Here is a 27,498-nt window from a genome sequence, read left to right on the forward strand (position 1 = left end):
GGTGTCATGCGGTGTCACAGGATGCGGTCTCTGCACCGGATATTCATGTTTTCTCTCTATGAGAATTCTTCTACATTTTATCAGTGGTCTCATCTCCAGCACCTGCTGCCCCTCCCCCGCCAATTCTTAGTAGCGGTGCCAAGATCCCCCAACAACTCTGCCATGCGGGGGGCTACGTGGCGGGATGTACACGGGATCGGTATGGGGGGCTATGTGGTGGGATGTACACGGGATCTATGGCAGATGATCTATGGAGGAAGGTCTATGGAGGAGGATCTGTAATGGAGGGTCTATGGTGGAGGGTCTATGGTGGAGGAAGATCTATGGAGGAGGCTCTATGAGGACGATCTATGGAGGAGGATCTATAGTGGATGATCCATGGAGGAGGATCTATGGTGGATGATCTATGGGGAGGATCTATGGTGGAGGATCTATGGTGGGTGATCTATGGTGGGTGATATATGGTGGGTGATCTATGGTGGGTGATCTATGGTGGGTGATCTATGGAGGAGGATCTATGGAGGAGGATCTATGGTGGAAAATATACAGTTGCAAGCAAAAGTATGTGACCCCCTTGGGGATTACGTGGAGTTTTGCATGAATTGGGCATAAAATGTGCTCTGAACGTCATCTAAGTCCACAACAATAGAAGAACACAGTCTGCTGAACATAATACTACACAAACATTAGATGTTGCCATGGTTTCATTGCACATAACATGTAAACATTCACAGTGCAGGGAGGAAAAGTATGTGAACCTTTGGACTTAATAACTGGTTGACCCTCCTTTGGCAGCAATAACCCCAACCAAACGTTTCCTGTAGTTGCAGATCAGACCTGCACAACGATCTGGAGTCATTTTGGACCACTCCTCTTCACAAAACTGTTTCAGTGTAGCAATATTCTTGGGATGTCTGGTGTGAATCGCTCTCTTAAGGTCATGCCACAGCATTTCAATGGGGTTGAGGTCAGGACTCTGACTGGGCCACTCCAGAAGGCGTATTCTGTGCTGTTGCAGCCATTGTTTTGTTGAATGACTTGTATGCTTTGGGTCATCATTGTCCTGTTGCATCACCCATCCTCTGCGGAGCTTCAGTTGGCGGACAGATGGTCGTACGTTTTCCTGCAAAATGTCTTGATAAACTCTGGAATTCATTTTTCCCATCAATGACAACAATCCGTCCAGGCCCTGAGGCAGCAAAGCAGCCCCAAAACCATGATGCTCCCTCCGCCATGTTTCACAGTGGGGATGAGGTTTTGATGTTGGTGTGCTGTGCCTTTTTTTTCTCCACACATAGTGTTGTGTGTTCTTCCCAAACAACTCAATCTTGGTGTCATCTGTCCACAGTATATTCTGCCAGTAGTGCTGTGGAACATCCAGGTGCTCTTTTGCAAACTTCAAACGTGCTGCAATATTCTTTTTGGACAGCAATGGCTTCCTCCGTGGTGTCCTCCCATGTACTCCATTCTTGTTTAATGTTTTCCTTATTGTAGATGTGTCAACAAAAATGTTAGCATGTGCCAGAGATTTCTGTAGGTCTTTAGCTGACACTCTGGGATTCTTCTTTACCTCATGCAGCATTCTGCGCTGAGCTCTTGCAGTCATTTTTACAGGACGACCACGCCTAGGGGAGAGTAGCAACAGTGCTAAACTTTCTCCATTTGTAGACAGTCTGTCTTACCGTGGACACATGAACATCAAGGCTCAAGGAGATACTTTTGTAACCCTTTCCAGCTTCATGCAAGTCAACAATTCTTGATGGTAGGTCTTCTGAGAGCTCTTTTCTGCGAGGCATGGTTCACATCAGACAGTGCTTCTTGAAACCAGTAAACCCAAAACAGGTGTCAGCAACGCACCCAATATCATCACACTGATTGGAGTCAAGGTTGGCTCACTCCTGGCTCCAATTAGCTCTGGGAGAAGTCATTAAGCTAGGGCCTCACATACTTTTTCCTCCCTGCGCTGTGAATGTTTACATGTTATGTGCAATTAAACCATGGCAACATCTAATGTTTGTGTAGTATTATGTTCAGCAGACTGTGTTCTTCTATTGTTGTGACTTAGATGACGTTCAGAGCACATTTTATGCCCAATTCATGCAAACTCCATGTAATCCCAAGGGGTTCACATACTTTTTCTTGCAACTGTATGGTGGATGATCTTTGGTGGCGGATCTATACACGGGTGGCGCTCACCTGGCCTTGGGCACGATCTCACGCTGTATATGATGAGGACGATAAAGATGATGAAGGCCACGCCTCCCGCCGCCACAGCCAGGTACAGGTACCAATCCCATCCTTCTGCTGGGAAAAAGTCGAGGGACAGAGATTGGAAAAACGCTAGTGTTATCAGGAGTCAGATCTTTATAAATCCCCCCCTACAGATCGCATTCCACTCCCCTCCCCCCTACAGATCGCATTCCACTCCCCCCCCCTCTACAGATCGCATTCCACTCCCCTCCCCCCTACAGATCGCATTCCACTCCCCTCCCCCCTACAGATCGCATTCCACTCCCCTCCCCCTCTACAGATCGCATTCCACTCCCTCCCCCCTACAGATCGCATTCCACTCCCCTCCCCCCTACAGATCGCATTCCACTCCCCTCCCCCCTACAGATCGCATTCCACTCCCCTCCCCCCTACAGATCGCATTCCGCTCCCCTCCCCCTCTACAGATTGCATTCCGCTCCCCTCCCCCCTACAGATCGCATTCCACTCCCCTCCCCCCTACAGATCGCATTCCACTCCCCTCCCCCTCTACAGATCGCATTCCGCTCCCCTCCCTCCTACAGATCGCATTCCACTCCCCTCCCCCCTACAGATCGCATTCCACTCCCCTCCCTCCTAAAGATCGCATTCCGCTCCCCTCTCCCTACAGATCGCATTCCGCTTCCCTCCCCCCTACAGATCGCATTCCACTTCCCTCCCCCCTACAGATCGCATTCCACTCCCCTCCCCCCTCCAGATTGCATTCCACTCCCCTCCCTCCTAAAGATCGCATTCCGCTCCCCTCTCCCTACAGATCGCATTCCACTCCCCTCCCCCCTACAGATCGCATTCCACTCCCCTCCCCCCTACAGATCGCATTCCACTCCCCTCCCCCCTACAGATCGCATTCCGCTCCCCTCCCCCTCTACAGATTGCATTCCGCTCCCCTCCCCCCTACAGATCGCATTCCACTCCCCTCCCCCCTACAGATCGCATTCCACTCCCCTCCCTCCTAAAGATCGCATTCCGCTCCCCTCTCCCTACAGATCGCATTCCGCTTCCCTCCCCCCTACAGATCGCATTCCACTTCCCTCCCCCCTACAGATCGCATTCCACTCCCTCCCCCCTCCAGATTGCATTCCACTCCCCTCCCTCCTAAAGATCGCATTCCGCTCCCTCTCCCTACAGATCGCATTCCACTCCCCTCCCCCCTACAGATCGCATTCCACTCCCCTCCCCCCTACAGATCGCATTCCACTCCCCTCCCCCCTACAGATCGCATTCCGCTCCCCTCCCCCTCTACAGATTGCATTCCGCTCCCCTCCCCCTACAGATCGCATTCCACTCCCCTCCCCCTACAGATCACATTCCACTCCCCTCCCCCTACAGATCGCATTCCACTCCCCTCCCTCCTAAAGATCGCATTCCGCTCCCCTCTCCCTACAGATCGCATTCCGCTTCCCTCCCCCTACAGATCGCATTCCACTCCCCTCCCCCCTACAGATCGCATTCCACTCCCCTCCCCCCCTACCGATCGCATTCCACTCCCCTCCCCCCTACAGATCGCATTCCGCTCCCCTCCCCCTACAGATCGCATTCCGCTGCCCTCCCATTAACATTACCCCACCACTGCGTCTACACTTCTCAAAATTCCCCCACCACTGCGTCTACACTCCTCAACATTCCCCCCACCCACTGCGTCTACACTCCTCAACATTAACCCACCACTGCATCTACACTCCTCCAACATTACCCCACCACTGCGTCTACACTCCTCAATGGTACCCCACCACTGCGTCTACACTCCTCAACATTCCCCCACCACTGCGTCTACACTCCTCAACATTCCCCCACCACTGCGTCTACACTCCTCAACATTACCCCACCACTGCATCTACACTCCTCCAACATTACCCCACCACTGCGTCTACACTCCTCAATGGTACCCCACCACTGCGTCTACACTCCTCAACATTCCCCACCACTGTGTCTACACTCCTCAACATTCCCCCACCACTGTGTCTACACTCCTCACATTACCCCACCACTGCATCTACACTCCTCCAACATTACCCCACCACTGCGTCTACACTCCTCAACATTACCCCACCACTGCGTCTACACTCCTCAACATTCCCCCACCACTGCGTCTACACTCCTCAACGTTACCCGACCACTGCGTCTACACTCCTCAACATTCCCCCACCACTGCGTCTACACTCCTCAACATTCCCCCAACACTGCGTCTACACTCCTCAACATTCCCCCACCACTGCGTCTACACTCCTCAACATTCCCCCACCACTGCGTCTACACTCCTCAACATTCCCCACCACTGCGTCTACACTCCTCAACATTACCTGACCACTGCATCTACACTCCTCAACGTTACCCGACCACTGCGTCTACACTTCTCCAACATTACCCTACCACTGCGTCTACACTCCTCAACATTACCCCACCACTGCGTCTACACTCCTCCAACATTACCCCACCACTGCGTCTACACTCCTCAACATTACCCCACCACTGCGTCTACACTCCTCAACATTACCCCACCACTGCGTCTACACTCCTCAACGTTACCCCACCACTGCGTCTACACTCCTCAACATTACCCCACCACTGCGTCTACACTCCTCAACGTTACCCCACCCACTGCGTCTACACTCCTCAACATTACCCCACCACTGCGTCTACACTCCTCAACATTCCCCCACCACTGCGTCTACACTCCTCAACATTCCCCCATCACTGCGTCTACACTCCTCAACATTACCCCACCACTGCGTCTACACTCCTCAACGTTACCCGACCACTGCGTCTACACTCCTCCAACATTACCCCACCACTGCGTCTACACTCCTCAACGTTACCCCACCACTGCGTCTACACTCCTCAACATTACCCCACCACTGCGTCTACACTCCTCAACATTACCCGACCACTGCATCTACACTCCTCAACATTACTGACCACTGCATCTACACTCCTCAACGTTACCCGACCACTGCGTCTACACTCCTCAACATTACCCCACCACTGCATCTACATTCCTCAACATTACCCCACCACTGCATCTACACTCCTCAACATTCCCCGACCACTGCGTCTACACTCCTCAATGTTACCCCACCACTGCGTCTACACTCCTCAACGTTACCCCACCCACTGCGTCTACACTCCTCATTCCCCGATGTGACGGGAGTGACTTTTGGGGGTGGGGGGACCTCTGTATCATCTCCCCAAATCATTATGTTTAAGGCACCCTGTGCCTGTTAAGGGGTATATATCCTGTGTTTTGTGTTAAATAAAGAAAGTTGGCTTTCTGTTTAAGAAGAGCTGGGTGCTGTCTATTTCCTGAGGGATTTCAGGGTGTGGTCCGTGGATAATGTTCAGACAGTGGAAGCTGCGGGATAACGGAATATACCCAAGTGTAGTCTGGGGTCGGTTCCGTTACATTGGTGGCAGCGGTGGGATTTTGCTTCCAAGCTGTGAACACATCCAAACCACCTCCGGATCTAAGATCAGGAAAGTAGACGTTGGTCACCCCAGTGGAGATATGGACCTGGTATCAGAGTTCCCAGGGCTGCTACAGACTGTTCTTGCATCATACCCCAGGACTGTGTCTACGGATCAGTACCTGGAGCTCAGGCAACGGATTTGGGAGGTGCTTTGGAGAGGGGCTGTCCAGGCTGCTGGTATGGACAAAGGCAAGTGCTATCCAACCCCAGGGGAACGGGTCAGCGACCATCGGAATTTTACGGATGCCATTCCTGGGAGAGCACCCCAGGAGCAATGGGTGACTGAGTTGGACAGGCTGGTCCAGCAGGAAATACAACTGGACAATAGATATTGGGCTCTGCGGTGCTACGCAGAGCAGGAAATATTTAGGGGTGTCAACAGAGTGCTCTCCTGAGGGACATGACTTTGGTGGGCCTGGATTGTTGTGGGAGAGCCTTACAGATCTTTTTGTGTTTGGCGATAGAGGAGAACCTACTCTGGAGGGAGTTGCGGGAAGGCAGAGAGGCTATGTTCGGTCTCAGAGGGGTCTCAGAGCTTGAGCCAGATCTGCAATACCTGCTGAAGAAAGAACTGGATCTAGAAAGGGCATACAGGCAGCTGCTAGGACATGTTCGGCAGCATGCCCAAGAGTCAGCAGTGGAAATTCCAGAGACTGGGGATCTGATAGACCTCTCAGCTGAGGAGAACCAGCAGTAGACCTGGCAACAGGGCCAAACAGTACTGAAGTCTGCCCAGCACTGGTAATGTCTCCTGAATTCCACAGACAGGAGATGGTGAGCCCCGATCCCCAAACCCCAGTTCCAGAGGCTGGGGATTTGATTGATTTTTTTTCTGAGGAGGAACCAGCCGGGGAGCCGCCAGCTGAAGCGCTGACAACCGGACAGAAGGTCCAGGACCTCTGCCCCATGCCTGTGGTAGTTTCAGAGGCCCAGGGTGAGAAGGTAGAGGAGGTTGTTGTCCTCTCTCCCACATAGTCAGCCAGAGCGGAGGAAACTGTTTTCCCTCCCAAGCCAGGATCTGTGCACCAGGGGGACAGTGACAGAGGAATGCCATCCCAGCAGCAGATCCACAGTCTGGGAGTGGAGGAAGCCGGCCTCCCTCCCCTATGGTTAGCCGGAGCAGATGTGGGGTCCCCAGCAGAAGCGCTGGCACCAGGGCAGAGCGCCACTGGCCTCTGCCTAGCAACTACAGCCACAACCTGGATACCCCAGGGATGCTGAGCAGTTGGCCCAGATCCCCCACAGAAGGATGGAGTCGGCCCAGCCACCCTGTCTTCTCTCCAGCGGCTGAGAGGACTTCAGGGAGAAGGACCAGTCCGTACTTCTTCCCAGCGGCGGGTATGTTATACAGGAGAGGCAGAGGTTGGCTGGGTGAGTAACGCTTGGTGTGGGACAATTTGCATGGGGTACTGTGTGGGTGCCGGCATTGAGGGACTGGAAGTACAGACTAACTTCAGAGTACATCCGTCTGGGATCTACTCCTGTGTTAGTCTCCTGCCGAAAGGGGAGATATGTGACGGGAGTGACTTTTGGGGGTGGGGGGACCTCTGTATCATCTCCCCAAATCATTATGTTTAACCCACCCTGTGCCTGTTAAGGGGTACAGGGTGTGTATGTGAATGTCTGAGTCTTGTGTATAGTGTGTTGTCCCTTGTTCTGAGTCACATGGTTGTCCATTGTCTGTTTGCCATGTGCTCCCCCCATTGTGCTGTGTCTTCCTGTCCAGCCAACTATTATGGGATGCACTGTTTGTGTATTGGTGTGGGGGTTGGTCAATGTCCTTTGCCATGTGCTTCATCCCATTGTTCTGTGTCTTGGTGGGATGGGGAGGGGTGATGATGTATTTCCTGTTCCTGGTTGTGTTTCCCCGCCCTCTGTATATATCCTGTGTTTTGTGTTAAATAAAGAAAGTTGGCTTCCTGTTTAAGAAGAGCTGGGTGCTGTCTATTTCCTGAGGGATTTCAGGGTGTGGTCCGTGGATGGTGTTCAGACAGTGGAAGCTGCGGGATAACGGAATATACCCAAGTGCGGTCGGGTACCGGTTCCGTTACACCCGACCACTGCGTCTACACTCCTCAACATTACCCCACCACTGCGTCTACACTCCTCAACATTACCCCACCACTGCATCTACACTCCTCAACATTACCCGACCACTGCGTCTACACTCCTCAACATTACCCCACCACTGCATCTACACTCCTCAACATTACCCGACCACTGCGTCTACACTCCTCAACATTCCCCGACCACTGCGTCTACACTCCTCAACATTACCTGACCACTGCATCTACACTCCTCATTGTTACCCGACCACTGCGTCTACACTCCTCCAACATTACCCCACCACTGTGTCTACACTCCTCAACATTACCCCACCACTGCATCTACACTCCTCAACATTACCCGACCACTGCATCTACATTCCTCAACATTACCCCACCACTGCATCTACACTCCTCAACATTACCCCACCACTGCGTCTACACTCCTCAACATTCCCCGACCACTGCGTCTACACTCCTCAACATTCCCCGACCACTGCGTCTACACTCCTCAACATTACCCCACCACTGCGTCTACACTCTTCAACATTACCCGACCACTGCATCTACACTCCTCAACATTACCCCACCACTGCGTCTACACTCCTCAACATTACCTGACCACTGCGTCTACACTCCTCAACATTCCCCCACCACTGCATCTACACTCCTCAACATTACCCGACCACTGCGTCTACACTCCTCAACATTACCCCACCACTGCATCTACACTCCTCAACATTACCCGACCACTGCGTCTACACTCCTCAACATTCCCCGACCACTGCGTCTACACTCCTCAACATTACCCGACCACTGCATCTACACTCCTCAACATTACCCGACCACTGCGTCTACACTCCTCAACATTCCCCGACCACTGCATCTACACTCCTCAACATTACCCCACCACTGCATCTACACTCCTCAACATTACCCGACCACTGCGTCTACACTCCTCAACATTCCCCGACCACTGCGTCTACACTCCTCAACATTCCCCGACCACTGCGTCTACACTCCTCAACATTCCCCGACCACTGCATCTACACTCCTCATCTTCCCCCCACCACTGTGTCTACACTCCTCAACATTACCCGACCACTGCGTCTACACTCCTCAACATCCCCCCACCACTGCGTCTACACTCCTCAACATTACCCCACCACTGCATCTACACTCCTCAACATTACCCGACCACTGCGTCTACACTCCTCAACATTCCCCGACCACTGCGTCTACACTCCTCAACGTTCCCCGACCACTGCGTCTACACTCCTCAACATCCCCCCACCACTGCGTCTACACTCCTCAACATTACCCGACCACTGCGTCTACACTCCTCATCTTCCCCCCACCACTGCGTCTACACTCCTCAACATTACCCGACCACTGCGTCTACACTCCTCAACATCCCCCCACCACTGCGTCTACACTCCTCAACATTACCCGACCACTGCGTCTACACTCCTCAACATTACCCGACCACTGCGTCTACACTCCTCAACATCCCCCCACCACTGCGTCTACACTCCTCAACATTACCCGACCACTGCGTCTACACTACTGCGTCTTCATCTGCTGGCTGAATCTTTTTTTTTTTCCTCCATTGGTCCATGTTCCCTATGGCAGTGCCCACCCCCAAGCTATTTTTTTACCACCCCCTCGCATTGTAGTCCACATTAGCCTTTTTTATCTGACAGATTTGGCTCCCATTGGGTTCAGTCAGGTTCAGATTCGGCATTTGAACGTCGTGAAATTTTATCAAATACCTGCCAGACTGAACTCAGAGCAGTTTAGGTCATCACTGGCTTCCATCAGCTATATAAAGGAATGGGCGTGGCCATGACCATATCTGGGTGGTGATGTCACTGCTATGTCACTGCTATCCCCGCCCCTTTTCATTACAGATTCCTGACCATGTAAGCAATCTTCGGTGATGTTGGCGGTTGCTAAGCATGCGGCGATTGCTAAGCATGCAGCAGTTGCTAGGGATGCAGCAGATTCCAGGGAAGCTGTTTATATAGAGAAGAGATAGAAATGCCGCTTCTATGTATGATGATCGGCTCCCGCCAGACAAGAGGTGGCCATTGTGGTAGGAGGAGCCATGATCAGACTGGTGTCAGAGGAGTACGTCAGGTTCACCTGACGCCTCAGCTTCCTCTATCCTGTTGCCTGGAAAGTTCATTGAATGCGATCAGCGGGGCCCCTAGGGTGAAGGGTCCCTGAATAAACACAGCCTGGGGCCCAAGGTACACCGTAACGAATGACGGAGTCCCCCTTATCATAGCTATAACATGGAAACAATGTAACAAATGACTGACTCCCCCTTATCACAGCTATAACGTGGAAACAATGTAACGAATGACTGACTCCCCCTTATCACAGCTATAACGTGGAAACAATGTAACGAATGACTGACTCCCCCTTATCACAGCTATAACGTGGAAACAATGTAACGAATGACTGACTCCCCCTTATCACAGCTATAACGTGGAAACAATGTAACGAATGACTGACTCCCCCTTATCACAGCTGTAACGTGGAAACAATGTAACGAATGACTGACTCCCCCTTATCACAGCTGTAACGTGGAAACAATGTAGCGAATGACTGACTCCCCCTTATCACAGCTGTAACGTGGAAACAATGTAGCGAATGCCTCACCCTTGTCACCACATTTGATTATGGTGGACTCCGTTGTTTCTCGGACGCGGTTCCTGGCGGTACACGTGACGTTCATATCTGGCTGGAAGGTGAATGAGGCGCTGAGGGATTTCCCTCCCCCCTTCCTCTGTAGTGCGCCATCTTGTTTCAGAGATAATTCCGGCTCCGTTCCCTGAGAGATCACGCAATACACCTCCACCCTTTTATTAGTTTTACACGTGTAATTCATGAATGGCGTGTCCACGGGATCTGCAACACATGAGAACATATCTGTCATCTGTTATGTACACGGTGCCTCCACCCATAACATGACCTGTACACAGAGCACACGCCTCGCCATCATGCATCTGCCCCATAACTCTACAGACACGGCATGAGTGGGAGAGCGACACCGAGCCACGATCTACACCATGAGAAGACACCGAGCCACGATCTACACCATGAGAAGACACCGAGCCACGATCTACACCATGAGAAGACACCGAGCCACGATCTACACCATGAGAAGACACCGAGCCACGATCTACACCATGAGAAGACACCGAGCCACGATCGACGCCATGGGAAGACACCGAGCCACGATCGACGCCATGGGAAGACACCGAGCCACGATCGACACCATGGGAAGACACCGAGCCACGATCGACGCCATGGGAAGACACCGAGCCACGATCGACACCATGAGAAGACACCGAGCCACGATCCACACCATGAGAAGACACCGAGCCACGATCCACACCAGAGGAGCTTGCACTCTAATGTCCCCTCCCCCCGCAGTCCCATCAGTCTCTGTACCAGAGGAGCTTACACTCTAATGTCCCCTCCCCCACAGTCCAATAAGTCTCTGTACCAGAGGAGCTTACACTCTAATGTTCCCTCCTCCACAGTCACATCAGTCTCTGTACCAGAGGAGCTTACACTCTAATGTCTCCTCCCCCACAGTCACATCAGTCTCTGTACCAGAGGAGCTTACATTCCAACTACAAATTTGGGAGGCAATGCAGACAACATACAGGCAGAATAAAAAAAATGTATCTGAAAGTACCCTATTGGCAATTTCTCCTGCCACAAAAAAATGTATAAACATCGATCAGACGGGAGATGGAGAGATACAAAGTAACATTGTTTATAAACATCGATCAGACGGGAGATGGAGAGATACAAAGTAACATTGTTTATAAACATCGATCAGACGGGAGATGGAGAGATACAAAGTAACATTGTTTATAAACATCGATCAGACGGGAGATGGAGATACAAAGTAACATTGTTTATAAACATCGATCAGACGGGAGATAGAGATACAAAGTAACATTGTTTATAAACATCGATCAGACGGGAGATAGAGAGATACAAAGTAACATTGTTTATAAACATCGATCAGACCGGAGAGAGAGATACAAAGTAACATTGTTTATAAACATCGATCAGACGGGAGATGGAGAGATACAAAGTAACATTGTTTATAAACATCGATCAGACGGGAGATAGAGAGATACAAAGTAACATTGTTTATAAACATCGATCAGACGGGGGATGGAGAGATACAAAGTAACATTGTTTATAAACATCGATCAGACGGGAGATAGAGATACAAAGTAACATTGTTTATAAACATTGATCAGACGGGAGATGGAGAGATACAAAGTAACATTGTTTATAAACATCGATCAGACGGGAGATGGAGAGATACAAAGTAACATTGTTTATAAACATCGATCAGACGGGAGATAGAGAGATACAAAGTAACATTGTTTATAAACATCGATCAGACGGGAGATGGAGAGATACAAAGTAACATTGTTTATAAACATCGATCAGACGGGAGATGGAGAGATACAAAGTAACATTGTTTATAAACATCGATCAGACGGGAGATGGAGAGATACAAAGTAACATTGTTTATAAACATCGATCAGACGGGAGATAGAGAGATACAAAGTAACATTGTTTATAAACATCGATCAGACCGGAGAGAGAGATACAAAGTAACATTGTTTATAAACATCGATCAGACGGGGGATGGAGAGATACAAAGTAACATTGTTTATAAACATCGATCAGACGGGAGATGGAGAGATACAAAGTAACATTGTTTATAAACATCGATCAGACGGGAGATAGAGAGATACAAAGTAACATTGTTTATAAACATCGATCAGACGGGGGATGGAGAGATACAAAGTAACATTGTTTATAAACATCGATCAGACGGGAGATAGAGATACAAAGTAACATTGTTTATAAACATCGATCAGACGGGAGATAGAGAGATACAAAGTAACATTGTTTATAAACATCGATCAGACGGGAGATAGAGGGATACAAAGTAACATTGTTTATAAACATCGATCAGACGGGAGATAGAGGGATACAAAGTAACATTGTTTATAAACATCGATCAGACGGGAGATAGAGGGATACAAAGTAACATTGTTTATAAACATCGATCAGACGGGAGATAGAGATACAAAGTAACATTGTTTATAAACATCGATCAGACGGGAGATAGAGAGATACAAAGTAACATTGTTTATAAACATCGATCAGACGGGAGATAGAGATACAAAGTAACATTGTTTATAAACATCGATCAGACGGGAGATAGAGAGATACAAAGTAACATTGTTTATAAACATCGATCAGACGGGAGATATAGAGATACAAAGTAACATTGTTTATAAACATCGATCAGACGGGAGATAGAGATACAAAGTAACATTGTTTATAAACATCGATCAGACGGGAGATATAGAGATACAAAGTAACATTGTTTATAAACATCGATCAGACGGGAGATATAGAGATACAAAGTAACATTGTTTATAAACATCGATCAGACGGGAGATGGAGAGATACAAAGTAACATTGTTTATAAACATCGATCAGACGGGAGATAGAGAGATACAAAGTAACATTGTTTATAAACATCGATCAGACGGGAGATAGAGATACAAAGTAACATTGTTTATAAACATCGATCAGACGGGAGATGGAGAGATACAAAGTAACATTGTTTATAAACATCAATCAGACGGGAGATGGAGAGATACAAAGTAACATTGTTTATAAACATCGATCAGACGGGAGATAGAGAGATACAAAGTAACATTGTTTATAAACATCAATCAGACGGGAGATGGAGAGATACAAAGTAACATTGTTTATAAACATCAATCAGACGGGGGATGGAGAGATACAAAGTAACATTGTTTATAAACATCGATCAGGCGGGGGATACAGAGACACAAAGTAACATGGCAGGTATTGATGTGCCATCCTGGAGGAGTTGGACTGCCTGTGTGACCTCTGTAGGGTCCAGGTATGGCCTCATGCTACCAGTAGTGACACTGACTCGAGCCAAATGCAAAACTAGTGAAAACCAATCAGAAAAGATGAGGAGGGAAAAAATGTCAGCAGCTTCCACCTGTAAAACCATTCCTGTTTTGGGGGTTGTCTCATTGTTTCCCATCTGTTGGTAATTTCATGAACACCAAAGCAGCCGAAACCGATGAACATCCCCCTCTACGACTTACCTGACCAGATCCATATCCTAGGAGGTTCATCGACTTGGTGCCAGACTCGGATTACAAAGTCGCCCTGTCATTGGTCGGAGCCGTGTATATAACTGATCAGGGAAGATGTATCTGGATGGTCCACAAAAGCCCAAAGCAGAATACGAAGGAAGGTCCATTGGCAAAGACAGCAGAAAGTTAGAAATCTTCAGCCACAACGAGTTTGAGCGACACCATGCAAAGTGTTACCAGGAAAAGGCCCGCCTAAAGGAGTGTAACTGTCACAGTCAGGGGTCGGGGGTCAGAGGTCAGGGGTCAGAGGTCAGGCTTGGAGACCAGTAGTTATAGCAATAAGGAGGCTCTCACCGACCAGCAGGACGAGTACACAGGCAGGTCACCCTGATGGATGATGTGGGCTCACCTGAGGTGCGGAGTCTAAGCACAAAGCGGTAATCACCGGAGCTCCTGGTGGTGGGGATGGGTTTTGCATGTTAGCACCAGGTCACGGTCCTCAGGATCGCCCCACCAGGAGGTCAACCAATCCGGGGTCCAGTAGCAGATATAACAGGTTGGGATCAATCAGAAGCGTAGCCAGTAAGCAGGCCAAAGTTGGTAACAACTGCTTGCAGGTCTGGATCATATCGGTCTTGAAGAAGGAGCTCCGAAACGCGTCACTTCCGGGTGTGGTCTTCTGGACAATGTGCACTCCAGTGTGCATTCCATGGAACCTGCAGTGGCCATCTTGGACATCTGATCCTCAGCTCCCCTGGCACAGCCTGTTCTCGCATGGCGGATTGACCATCTGCACTCTGGCAATTCCATTGGGCCTGTTCTAACCACGAGTTTGTACCCGTCCCAATTAAAGATTCTTCTGGATATACTGCACTTAGAAGCGCCATCTTGTTCTATCCTCTTCCATATACAGAGTTTGCTTCAACTCCTAGAAGTACTGCCCGGTGCCTGTTGTCCGGTGTCTCCTCCATCCCCAGCTGACATCTCTTGGTCCACATCTCCTCCATTGATGCGCTCTATACCCAGGGGCGGACTGACAACTCGTGTGGCCCCCGGGCAATAGGGGATCATGGAGCCCCTGTGTCCTCGCCCACGCTCAAACCACACCCAAAAAAGACTATGAAAGGTACCAGGGGCATCTCATGGGGCCCCCTACTGACCCCGGACCCTTGGGCAGTGCCAGAGTTCCCGAATGGTCAGTCCGCCCCTGCCTATACAGTCATGGCCGAAATTGTTGGCACCCTTGATATTTCTCCAGGAAATCATGTATTTCTCACGAAACGTATTGCATTAACACATGTTTTGCTATACACATGTTTATTCCCTTTGTGTGTATTGGGACAAAACAAAAAAAGGGAGGAAAGAAAGCAAATTCGACATAATGTCACACAAACCTCCAAAAATGGGCTGGACAAAAGTATTGGCACCCTTTCACAACTGCGGATAAATAAGAATGTTACAAGCATGTGATGCTCCTGTAAACTCACCTGGGGCAAGTAACAGGTGTGGGCAATATAGAAATCACACCTGAAAGCAGATAAAAAGGAGAGACGTTCACTTAACCTTTGCATTGTGTGTCTGTCTGTGCCACACTAAGCATGGACAACAGAAAGAGGAGACGAGAACTGTCTGAGGACCTGAGAACCAAAATTGTGGCAAAATATCAACAATCTCAAGGTTACAAGTCCATCTCCAGAGAACTAGATTTGCCTTTGTCCACAGTGCGCAACATTATCAAGAAGTTTGCAACCCATGGCACTGTAGCTAATCTCCCTGGTCGTGGACGGATGAGGAAAATTGATGAAAGATTGCAACGCAGAATAGTCCGGATGGTGGATAAGCAGCCCCAAACATGTTCCAAAGACATTCAAGCTGTCCTGCAGGCTCAGGGAGCATCAGTGTCAGCGCGAACTATCCGTCGACATTTAAATGAAATGAAACGCTATGGCAGGAGACCCAGGAGGACCCCACTGCTGACACAGAGACATAAAAAAGCAAGACTACAGTTTGCCAAAATGTACTTGAGTAAGCCAAAAGCCTTCTGGGAAAACGTCTTGTGGACAGATGAGACCAAGATAGAGCTTTTCGGTAAAGCACATCATTCTACTGTTTACCGAAAACGGAATGAGGCCTACAAAGAACAAAACACAGTACCTACGGTAAAATATGGTGGAGGTTCAATGATGTTTTGGGGTTGTTTTGCTGCCTCTGGCACTGGGTGCCTTGACTGTGTGCAAGGCATCATGAAATCTGAGGATTACCAAAGGATTTTGGGTCGCACTGTAGGGCCCAGTGTCAGAAAGCTGGGTTTGCGTCCAAGATCCTGGGTCTTCCAGCAGGACAATGACCCCAAACATACGTCAAAAAGCACTCAGAAATGGATGGCAAAGAAGCGCTGGAGAGTTCTGAAGTGGCCAGCAATGAGCCCAGATCTAAATCCCATTGAACACCTGTGGAGAGATCTTAAAATTGCTGTTGGGAAAAGGTGTCCTTCCAATAAGAGAGACCTGGAGCTGTTTGCAAAGGAAGAGTGGTCCAAAATTCCGGGTGAGAGGTGTCAGAAGCTTATTGATGGTTATAGGAAGCGACTGATTTCAGTTATGTTTTCCAAAGGGTGTGCAACCAAATATTAAGTTAAGGGTGCCAATACTTTTGTCCAGCCCATTTTTGGGGTTTTGTGTGACATTATGTCATATTTGCTTTTCTGCCTCTGTTTTATATTTGTTCCAATACATACAAAGGGAATAAACATGTGTATAGCAAAACATGTGTTAATGCAATACCTTTTTTGTGTGAAATACTTGATTTTCAGGAAAAATATCAAGGGTGCCAACAATTTCGGCCATGACTGTACTTATCCTGTACAGGTTGGGATCAAGCAAAAGCTTAGTCGGGGAACAAGTCGAAGGTCGGTAATGATCCAGACAGCAGCAGGAGTGACAAGAGCGAGACATTGGCTGGAGAGAGCAAACCAGAAGTGCAAAGCCATGGCTTAAATAAGAAGTTCATGGGAAGAGCAAAGGGTTCAAGAAGAACAAGACACAAGTCAAGGTTGTCTAAGAAATCAGGCAGAGAGCTGTCTAGAATCTTGGGTGGATCAGCAAGAAGAGATACTACCAGACACAGCAGAGGTTGCAGGTTTAGATCGGGGTCCTGGCAGCAACACATGGATGGTGTCCCACCAGGTAGATAATAAGTCAAGACTGATATCAGACAACATGAAGTAAGTAGTTACGTGGAATAACCACCCCTCATGCACATCATCCAAAAGAGCTACAGAACAGGTGAGAATCTGCTACCTTCGAGTGGCTTCACTGAGGACAGTAGACCATCCATGCACAATACAACCGCAGTAGAGCTGAAAAGAAGAGAGAGCTACCAAAGTCTGAAGATTAGGTTCACATGGTGGTGCTGTAGGAGTTGGTGCTAGGCCTCGTTGGCGAGCAGATAAGATCAGAAATTAACAACTGAGTGAGCAGAAGCACCATTATTTCTGCAGTTGAGGTGGACCCAAAGGTCTTTGGGTCTTGATGGACAGTGGCCAGTAGGGAACAAAGATCTCCCGGCAGATACAGTTGCAAGAAAAAGTATGTGAACCCCTTGGGATTCCGTGGAGTTTTGCATGAATTGGGCATAAAATGTGCTCTGAACGTCATCTAAGTCACAACAATAGAAGAACACGGTCTGCTGAACATAATACTACACAAACATTAGATGTTGCCATGGTTTCATTGCACATAACATGTAAACATTCACAGTGCAGGGAGGAAAAAGTATGTGAACCTTTGGACTTAATAACTGGTTGACCCTCCTTTGGCAGCAATAACCTCAACCAAACGTTTCCTGTAGTTGCAGATCAGACCTGCACAACGATCTGGAGTCATTTTGGACCACTCCTCTTCACAAAACTGTTTCAGTGTAGCAATATTCTTGGGATGTCTGGTGTGAATCGCTCTCTTAAGGTCATGTCACAGCATTTCAATCGGGTTGAGGTCAGGACTCTGACTGGGCCACTCCAGAAGGCGTATTCTGTGCTGTTGCAGCCATTGTTTTGTTGAATGACTTGTATGCTTTGGGTCATTGTCCTGTTGCATCACCCATCCTCTGCGGAGCTTCAGTTGGCGGACAGATGGTCGTACGTTTTCCTGCAAAATGTCTTGATAAACTCTGAAATTCATTTTCCCATCAATGACAACAATCCGTCCAGCCCTGAGGCAGCAAAGCAGCCCCAAACCATGATGCTCCCTCCGCCATGTTTCACAGTGGGGATGAGGTTTTGATGTTGGTGTGCTGGGCCTTTTTTTCTCCACACATAGTGTTGTGTGTTCTTCCCAAACAACTCAATCTTGGTGTCATCTGTCCTCAGTATATTCTGCCAGTAGTGCTGTGGAACATCCAGGTGCTCTTTTGCAAACTTCAAACGTGCTGCAATCTTCTTTTTGGCCAGCAATGGCTTCCTCCGTGGTGTCCTCCCATGTACTCCATTCTTGTTTAATGATTTCCTTATTGTAGATGTGTCAACAAAAATGTTAGCATGTGCCAGAGATTTCTGTAGGTCTTTAGCTGACACTCTGGGATTCTTCTTTACCTCATGCAGCATTCTGCGCTGTGCTCTTGCAGTCATTTTTACAGGACGACCACGTCTAGGGAGAGTATCAACAGTGCTAAACTTTCTCCATTTGTAGACAGTCTGCCTTACCGTGGACACAGGAACATCAAGGCTCAAGGAGATACTTTTGTGACCCTTTCCAGCTTCATGCAAGTCAACAATTCTTGATGGTAGGTCTTCTGAGAGCTCTTTTCTGCGAGGCATGGTTCACATCAGACAGTGCTTCTTGAAACCAGTAAACCCAAAACAGGTGTCAGCAACACATCCAATATCATCACACTGATTGGAGTCAAGGTTGGCTCACTCCTGGCTCCAATTAGCTCTGGGAGAAGTCATTAAGCTAGGGCCTCACATACTTTTTCCTCCCTGCACTGTGAATGTTTACATGTTATGTGCAATTAAACCATGGCAACATCTAATGTTTGTGTAGTATTATGTTCAGCAGACTGTGTTCTTCTATTGTTGTGACTTAGATGACGTTCAGAGCACATTTTATGCCCAATTCATGCAAAACTCCATGGAATCCCAAGGGGTTCACATACTTTTTCTTTCAACTGTAAGCAGATAGTGCTGGTTGCCGAGGAGGTGAACAAAGTACAAAAAGGCGTGCCTTGCTTGCGGATTATCAAGTGGAAAGGGTAGCCCCACTTGTGAGATGCAACGGGTCTTTGGGTTCTTTTCCAGGAAAGGTTTCATGAGGTGCTGCATGCATAGCGAATGGCAGAAAGATCAGAGAGGATATGAATTTGGGCTCCATCAATAGACGTACAACCCTGTTGCCACACTTGGCACAGAATCTCCTTGTTCATGGCAAAGGACATCCTTCACATGGTTAGGAGAGGAGTTTCCTGGGCTTGTGGTTCACTGGGGCTCCATTGGTGGTTCCTCCAATTAGAAAAGACATTACAGTAGCGGTTCTCTGCATCGTAGCTGGAATTGGGAGAACCACCGTTAGCGGTTGTGGTGCAAAGCTTCCAGAGAGTTCCGATGTTCTTCTGTAGAAAGATGTCCACCCTTCAGGTTGGTGACCCTGCTGTCTATATCGGAATTACTGTCCACCCCAGCCTTGAAGTTGGACTCCATCTTGCTGACCATAGTTTCAAGTTCTGTTCTAGTAGGGAGGAAAGTGATAAGGAGGTTGGACTTTTGCCTGCAGAGATGATCAGGTGCCTGAAGAACCTGAACCTGTGGGAGAGCTAGTAAGGTGGAGGGACGGAGAAGGTGACACTGGACTTGCTTCCTGTTACTCTGTGCTATGGAATCATCAGGGTTGGCTCTCATCCACACTTATCTCCCTCTCAGGCCCATTGCGGCAGAGTCTAGGTCAGCAGGGTTGGCTTTTAACTATGAAGAAGAGAAGAACTATCGGATGTCTGACCTAGGTGGGGTCAATTCGGTCAATATTTCTGTCCTCTTTATTTTTTTTGTCATTGGTGAGAAGTAGCCCTGGTGCAGTTTCGTGAAAGGTTTTCCCTCCCGGTAATGCAGAGGTCTGGTGGTGTGTAGCTTTACTCCACCGCTAAGCCACACATCCCCTGCTGTAATATTTACCTTCAACCCAAAGATTCCCCCCCTGCAGTACTTTTTTTCTGCCATTAGATGTCCTCAGATCCTAAAATCATTTGAACCACTTTCTCTGAGCCCGGGTCTCATGGACCTGCCCCCCCAGCCTGTGAAAGATGAAGCACAGTCATGAGCTTGCCTCTCCTTCATGAACTCTCTCCCCCATTCAGCATGTTTCTTGTCGACGTATGGACTGCTTATATAATGACAGGGGTGGTGCTGCTACCCCAAAAGGTGACTGCCTTCGGAAGTCACCTGATTAGTACATAGAGCCCCCCCCCCCTCAGTGTGTCATGTGATCTCAGTATAAATCCAGCTGTTCTGTGAAGTCCTCAGAGGTTTGTTAGAGAACATTAGTGAACAAACCGCATCATGAAGGCCAAGGAACACACCAGACAGGTCAGGGATAAAGTCGTGAAGAAGTATAAAGCAGGGTTAGGTTATAAAACATCTCCCAATCTTTGCCCATCTCACGGAGCGCTGGGTTCAATCCATCCTCCGACAACGGGAGGAGTACGGCACAACTGCCAAACTACCAAGACATGGCCGTCCACCTAAACTGACAGGCCGGGCAAGGAGAGCATTCATCAGAGAAGCAGCCAAGAGGCTCATGGGAACTCTGGAGGAGCTGCAGAGATCACAGCTCAGGGGGGGAATCTGTCCTCAGGACAACTATTAGTCGTCACTCCACAAATCTGTCCTTTATGGAGGAGTGACAAGAAGGAGCCATTGTTGGAGGAAAGCCATAAGAAGTCCCGTTTGCAGTTTGCAAGGAGCCATGTGGGGGAAACAGCAAACATGTGGAAGAAGGGGTTCTGGTCAGAGGAGACCAACATGGGACTTTACGGCCTAAAAGCAAAATGCTATGTGTGGGAGAAAACTAACACTGCCCATCCCCCTGAACACACCATCCCCACCGTGAAACATGGTGGTGGTAGCATCATGTGGTGGGGATGCTTCTCTTCAGCAGGGACAGGGAAGCTGGTCAGAGTTGATGGGAAGATGGATGGAGCCAAATACAGGGCAATCTTAGAAGAAGACCTGTTAGAGTCTGCAGAAGACTTGAGACCGGGGCGGAGGTTCCCCTTCCAGCAGGACAACAACCCGAAACATCCAGCCAGAGCTACAATGGAATGGTTCCGATCAAAGCATCTTCATGTGTTAGAATGGCCCAATCACAGTCCAGACCCAAATCCAATGGAGAATCTGTGGCCTGACCTGAAAATTGCTGTTCCCAGACGTCCTCCATCCAATCTGACTGCTTGAGGGATTCTGCAAAGAAGAACGGGCAGAAATGTCCCTCTCTAGATGTGCAAAGAGACATCCCCAAAAAGACTTGCAGCTGGAATGGCAACCAAAGGGGGTCCTACAAAGTATTGACTCCGGGGGGCCGAATAAAAATGTTCCCCACACTTCTCACAGATTTATTGGTCACAAATGTTGGAACCATTTCTCATATTCCTTCCACTTCACAATTATGTGCCGCTTTGTGTTGGTCCATCACATCCAATCTCAATAGATACATTGTAACATGACAACATGGGGGGGGATACATTGTAACATGACAACATGGGGGGGATACATTGTAACATGACAACATGGGGGGGATACATTGTAACATGACAACATGGGGGGGGGATACATTGTAACATGACAACAAGGGGGGGATACATTGTAACATGACAACATGGGGGGGATACATTGTAACATGACAACATGGGGGGGATACATTGTAACATGACAACATGGGGGGATACATTGTAACATGACAACATGGGGGGATACATTGTAACATGACAACATGGGGGGATACATTGTAACATGACAACATGGGGGGATACATTGTAACATGACAACATGGGGGGATACATTGTAACATGACAACATGGGGGGGGATACATTGTAACATGACAACATGGGGGGGGGATACATTGTAACATGACAACATGGGGGGGGATACATTGTACCATGACAACATGGGGGAGGGATACATTGTAACATGACAACATGGGGGAGGGATACATTGTAACATGACAACATGGGGGGATACATTGTAACATGACAACATGGGGGGATACATTGTAACATGACAACATGGGGGGGGATACATTGTAACATGACAACATGGGGGGGGATACATTGTACCATGACAACATGGGGGGGGGATACATTGTAACATGACAACATGGGGGGGATACATTGTAACGTGACAACATGGGGGGGATACATTGTAACGTGACAACATGGGGGGGATACATTGTAACATGACAACATGGGGGGGATACATTGTAACATGACAACATGGGGGGGATACATTGTACCATGACAACATGGGGGGGATACATTGTAACATGACAACATGGGGGGGATACATTGTAACATGACAACATGAGGGGAATACATTGTAACGTGACAACATGGGGGGGGGATACATTGTAACATGACAACATGGGGGGGATACATTGTAACATGACAACATGGGGGGGGATACATTGTAACATGACAACATGGGGGGGATACATTGTAACATGACAACATGGGGGGGGGATACATTGTAACATGACAACATGGGGGGGATACATTGTAACATGACAACATGGGGGGGATACATTGTAACATGACAACATGGGGGGGGGATACATTGTAACATGACAACATGGGGGGGATACATTGTAACATGACAACATGGGGGACATTTCTGGGGGGGGGGGGCTTTTCCAGGATCTGCTGATTTTGTCATTTTATACACCCAAATCTAAGCCCCGGATCCACACTGCTGATCAGAAAGACTGTAATACTTGTGTCAGGCCAGTAGGCAACCAGGAGGCACTCTTTGTTCCACTGACACCAATGATGGGGCACTATTCCTCCCACTGACACCAATGATGGGGCACTATTCCTCCCACTGACACCAATGATGGAGCACTATTCCTCCCACTGACACCAATGATGGGGCACTATTCCTCCCACTGACACCAATGATGGGGCACTATTCTTCCCACTGACACCAATGATGGGGCACTATTCCTCCCACTGACACCAATGATGGGGCACTATTCCTCCCACTGACACCAATGATGGGGCACTATTCCTCCCACTGACACCAATGATGGAGCACTATTCCTCCCACTGACACCAATGATGGGGCACTATTCCTCCCACTGACACCAATGATGGGGCACTATTCTTCCCACTGACACCAATGATGGGGCACTATTCCTCCCACTGACACCAATGACGGGGCACTTTTCCTCCCACTGATACCAATGATGGGGCACTATTCTTCCCACTGACACCAATGATGGGGCACTATTCCTCCCACTGACACCAATGATGGGGCACTATTCCTCCCACTGACACCAATGATGGGACACTATTCCTCCCACTGACACCAATGATGGGGCACTATTCCTCCCACTGACACCAAGGATGGGGCACTATTCCTCCCACTGACACCAATGATGGGGCACTATTCCTCCCACTGACACCAATGATGGAGCACTATTCCTCCCACTGACACCAATGATGGGGCACTATTCCTCCCACTGACACCAATGATGGAGCACTATTCCTCCCACTGACACCAATGATGGGGCACTATTCCTCCCACTGACACCAATGATGGGGCACTATTCTTCCCACTGACACCAATGATGGGGCACTATTCCTCCCACTGACACCAATGACGGGGCACTTTTCCTCCCACTGATACCAATGATGGGGCACTATTCCTCCCACTGACACCAATGATGGGACACTATTCCTCCCACTGACACCAATGATGGGGCACTATTCCTCCCACTGACACCAATGATGGGGCACTATTCTTCCCACTGACACCAATGATGGGGCACTATTCCTCCCACTGACACCAATGATGGGACACTATTCCTCCCACTGACACCAATGATGGGACACTATTCCTCCCACTGACACCAATGATGGGGCACTATTCCTCCCACTGACACCAAGGATGGGGCACTATTCCTCCCACTGACACCAATGATGGGGCACTATTCCTCCCACTGACACCAATGATGGAGCACTATTCCTCCCACTGACACCAATGATGGGGCACTATTCCTCCCACTGACACCAATGATGGAGCACTATTCCTCCCACTGACACCAATGATGGGGCACTATTCCTCCCACTGACACCAATGATGGGGCACTATTCCTCCCACTGACACCAATGATGGGGCACTATTCCTCCCACTGACACCAATGATGGGACACTATTCCTCCCACTGACACCAATGATGGGGCACTATTCCTCCCACTGACACCAATGATGGGGCACTATTCCTCCCACTGACACCAATGATGGGGCACTATTCCTCCCACTGACACCAATGATGGGACACTATTCCTCCCACTGACACCAATGATGGGACACTATTCCTCCCACTGACACCAATGATGGGGCACTATTCCTCCCACTGACACCAATGATGGGGCACTATTCCTCCCACTGACACCAATGATGGGGCACTATTCCTACCACTGGCACCAATGACGGGACACTATTCCTCCCACTGACACCAATGATGGAGCACTATTCCTCCCACTGACACCAATGACGGGGCACTATTCCTCACACTGACACCAATGATGGGACACTATTCCTCCCACTGACACCAATGATGGGACACTATTCCTCCCACTGACACCAATGATGGGGCACTATTCCTCCCACTGACACCAATGATGGGGCACTATTCCTCCCACTGATAACAATGATGGGGCACTATTCCTCCCACTGACACCAATGATGGGGCACTATTCCTCCCACTGACACCAATGACGGGACACTATTCCTCCCACTGATACCAATGATGGGGCACTATTCCTCCCACTGACACCAATGACGGGGCACTATTCCTCCCACTGACACCAATGACGGGGCACTATTCCTCCCACTGACACCAATGATGGGGCACTATTCCTCCCACTGACACCAATGACGGGACACTATTCCTCCCACTGACACCAATGATGGGGCACTATTCCTCCCACTGACACCAATGATGGGGCACTATTCCTCCCACTGACACCAATGATGGGACACTATTCCTCCCACTGACACCAATGACGGGGCACTATTCCTCCCACTGACACCAATGATGGGGCACTATTCCTCCCACTGACACCAATGACGGGACACTATTCCTCCCACTGACACCAATGATGGGGCACTATTCCTCCCACTGACACCAATGATGGGGCACTATTCCTCCCACTGACACCAATGATGGGGCACTATTCCTCCCACTGACACCAATGATGGGGCACTTTCCGATCATTATGATCCGGTCTGGAGGATGAGCTCCCCTCTGCGGTAATACCTGTAGTCATAGCCATCATTTGGTGTCACTCACATTGGCCGATGACGGTCATGGACTCGTTACACTTCAGCAGTCCCCCCTTGTCATGCACCAGCACGGCGTAGATCGCCTCTCCTTCCCTCTCCAGGCGTTGGAGGTGCAGCGCTCCGTTGGAAAGGATTCTGCAGCCACACGCCGGGTCCGGGTCCGTCTGCAGAGTATCTGTCGGCCTCTTCCTGCGCAGACGTACGTTGTCCCGCTTCCACTCCACAGAGTCCGCCTCCAGGAAGTGGCAGTTGGGGATGTCCAGCTGCACCGCGGTATCCATGGCGTAGGGTTTCGGTGTCGCTGTCACCACGGCCGCTCCTATTGGAGGAATTAAAGCGGGTGAGGGGAGAGATTTATCCTCAGCATCCTCCCACCCCCACAGGAGCCCCCAAATCAACCATTTCACTGCAGGGTCTGCGGCCCCGTGCCGCCATTATGGGCAGCGGGAACTAGACACGTGCGACTGTCATGGATTCCCCACACGCCACGCCCACAGCGACTAGCTAACCGAGGAGCGCACGTGCGGCCGTGACTGGGGGTACGAGGGAATAAAGGGGACGCAACTGAATATATAAAACCGTATGTAAGATCAGCCGTGATATCCTTCCACAGCCGCACTACCTCTGCCCACCACCGGAGGGAGACTCCACTCCAATCCAGATGGCTGACCACACACTGGCAGATACAAATCTTACATACAATCTGGTGCACTGATTAGAGTTGAGGAGCAGCTTAGTAATTACACCCTTCTAGAGTCCCTCCAGCTATCCTACAGCTTGAACCCCGGTGTTATCACCCTTCCACTGTCCACACCCCTCCCCCGCACCAGACACACCCCTCCCCCACACACCCCCTCACCAGACACACCACAAAATGTAGCCTGCCACAACCCAACAGATTATCCACAGAACGGTCTGCTGGGACACCACACACACAGATCTACATCTGGTCGATCTGTTACCTTTACAATCTGCACGCAATCTGCCCACACACAGTGCAATTGCATACAGATTGGCAATGAGCTTGACCGAGCGTTTAAAGGCACTAGTACGATACAATCTAATCTCTCCAATCCAATCTCTCCAATCTAATCTCTCCGGAGATATGAGCCCGAGCTTAAATACACAGATGTCACTAATTAATTTTAAGATTTAATTTCCCGAAAGTGGGCGGAGCATAAAATACGTACAAAGTATAAAAAGTTACAGAAATACGAGAAGACACACAAATGACTTCACTATAAAATAAAAAGGGAATAAAACAGAATAAAACGTTTACCGAGGTCTATCCTGCGACTGGAGCAAGTCAGAGCGTCAGCAATCCGTCAGTCGATCGACCAGCTCCGTACGAATCACAAATGTCCCAGTGTCCGGGTACTCCATTTATGGGGATATGGACGTAGGCGGGACATTAGTCCTTGGCCAATTGCTTCTGGGGGGTGTTCCTGTACCCCCCCACAGGATGCTCTGGGTGCTGACCTGCCCAAGTTCAATCGGACCAAGACCGTCTTGAAACACCAAGTCGGGGATTGGATTTCCGACACCAGCGCATCGGCCCGATCACGACAGTACCAATCACTGTTCGGCTGTCGCACTCCAGCGCCACCTAACCATTTCCTGCATTTTTCTGGCATTCTACCTAATCCACAAATACGGTTTTTATATGCCGATGTAACCCAGAGAGTGTCCCATCAGAAGGAAGTAGTTTCATCTCTCTGCAACTAATATTTTAGCTTTTATGAGAGATGAAACATTTCCTTTGATCCCCCGATATACTTCAAAGCTCTGGTCTCCCGCGGTCATGAAGCCAACCTGTCTCCAATCATTTCCTTCCCGGTTTCCCCAGAACGTGACAAACCTTATTGGCCCCCAGGTTTCACTTCCAGCCTGAGGAAGCTGCTCTGTCTTTTCAGATGCTAATTGGTGACCATCTGTGTCTGAGTACCTAGGACTGAATATTTCTTTAATGACACGGAATGAAC

At 49.1% G+C, this 27,498-nt stretch overlaps 1 protein-coding gene across 1 annotated transcript; it reads right to left on the reverse strand.

Moving 5' to 3' along the window:
* Positions 1-2,196: 2,196 nt before the first annotated feature.
* On the reverse strand, positions 2,197-25,814 carry LOC149429391 (T-cell surface antigen CD2-like; the record flags this gene model as incomplete). The annotated part of the gene is made up of 3 exons (XM_089666461.1): positions 25,524-25,814; positions 10,445-10,693; positions 2,197-2,304 (listed from the first exon to the last, which is right to left on the reverse strand). Coding segments are annotated over exons 1-3 (631 nt in total), but the record flags the coding sequence as incomplete, so codon positions are not given.
* Positions 25,815-27,498: the final 1,684 nt, after the last annotated feature.

The sequence above is a fragment of the Staurois parvus genome, unplaced genomic scaffold (genome assembly GCF_062004578.1).
Source record: "Staurois parvus isolate SC_StPar_1 unplaced genomic scaffold, SC_StPar_1.0 ptg002721l, whole genome shotgun sequence".
NCBI lineage: Eukaryota > Metazoa > Chordata > Amphibia > Anura > Ranidae > Staurois > Staurois parvus.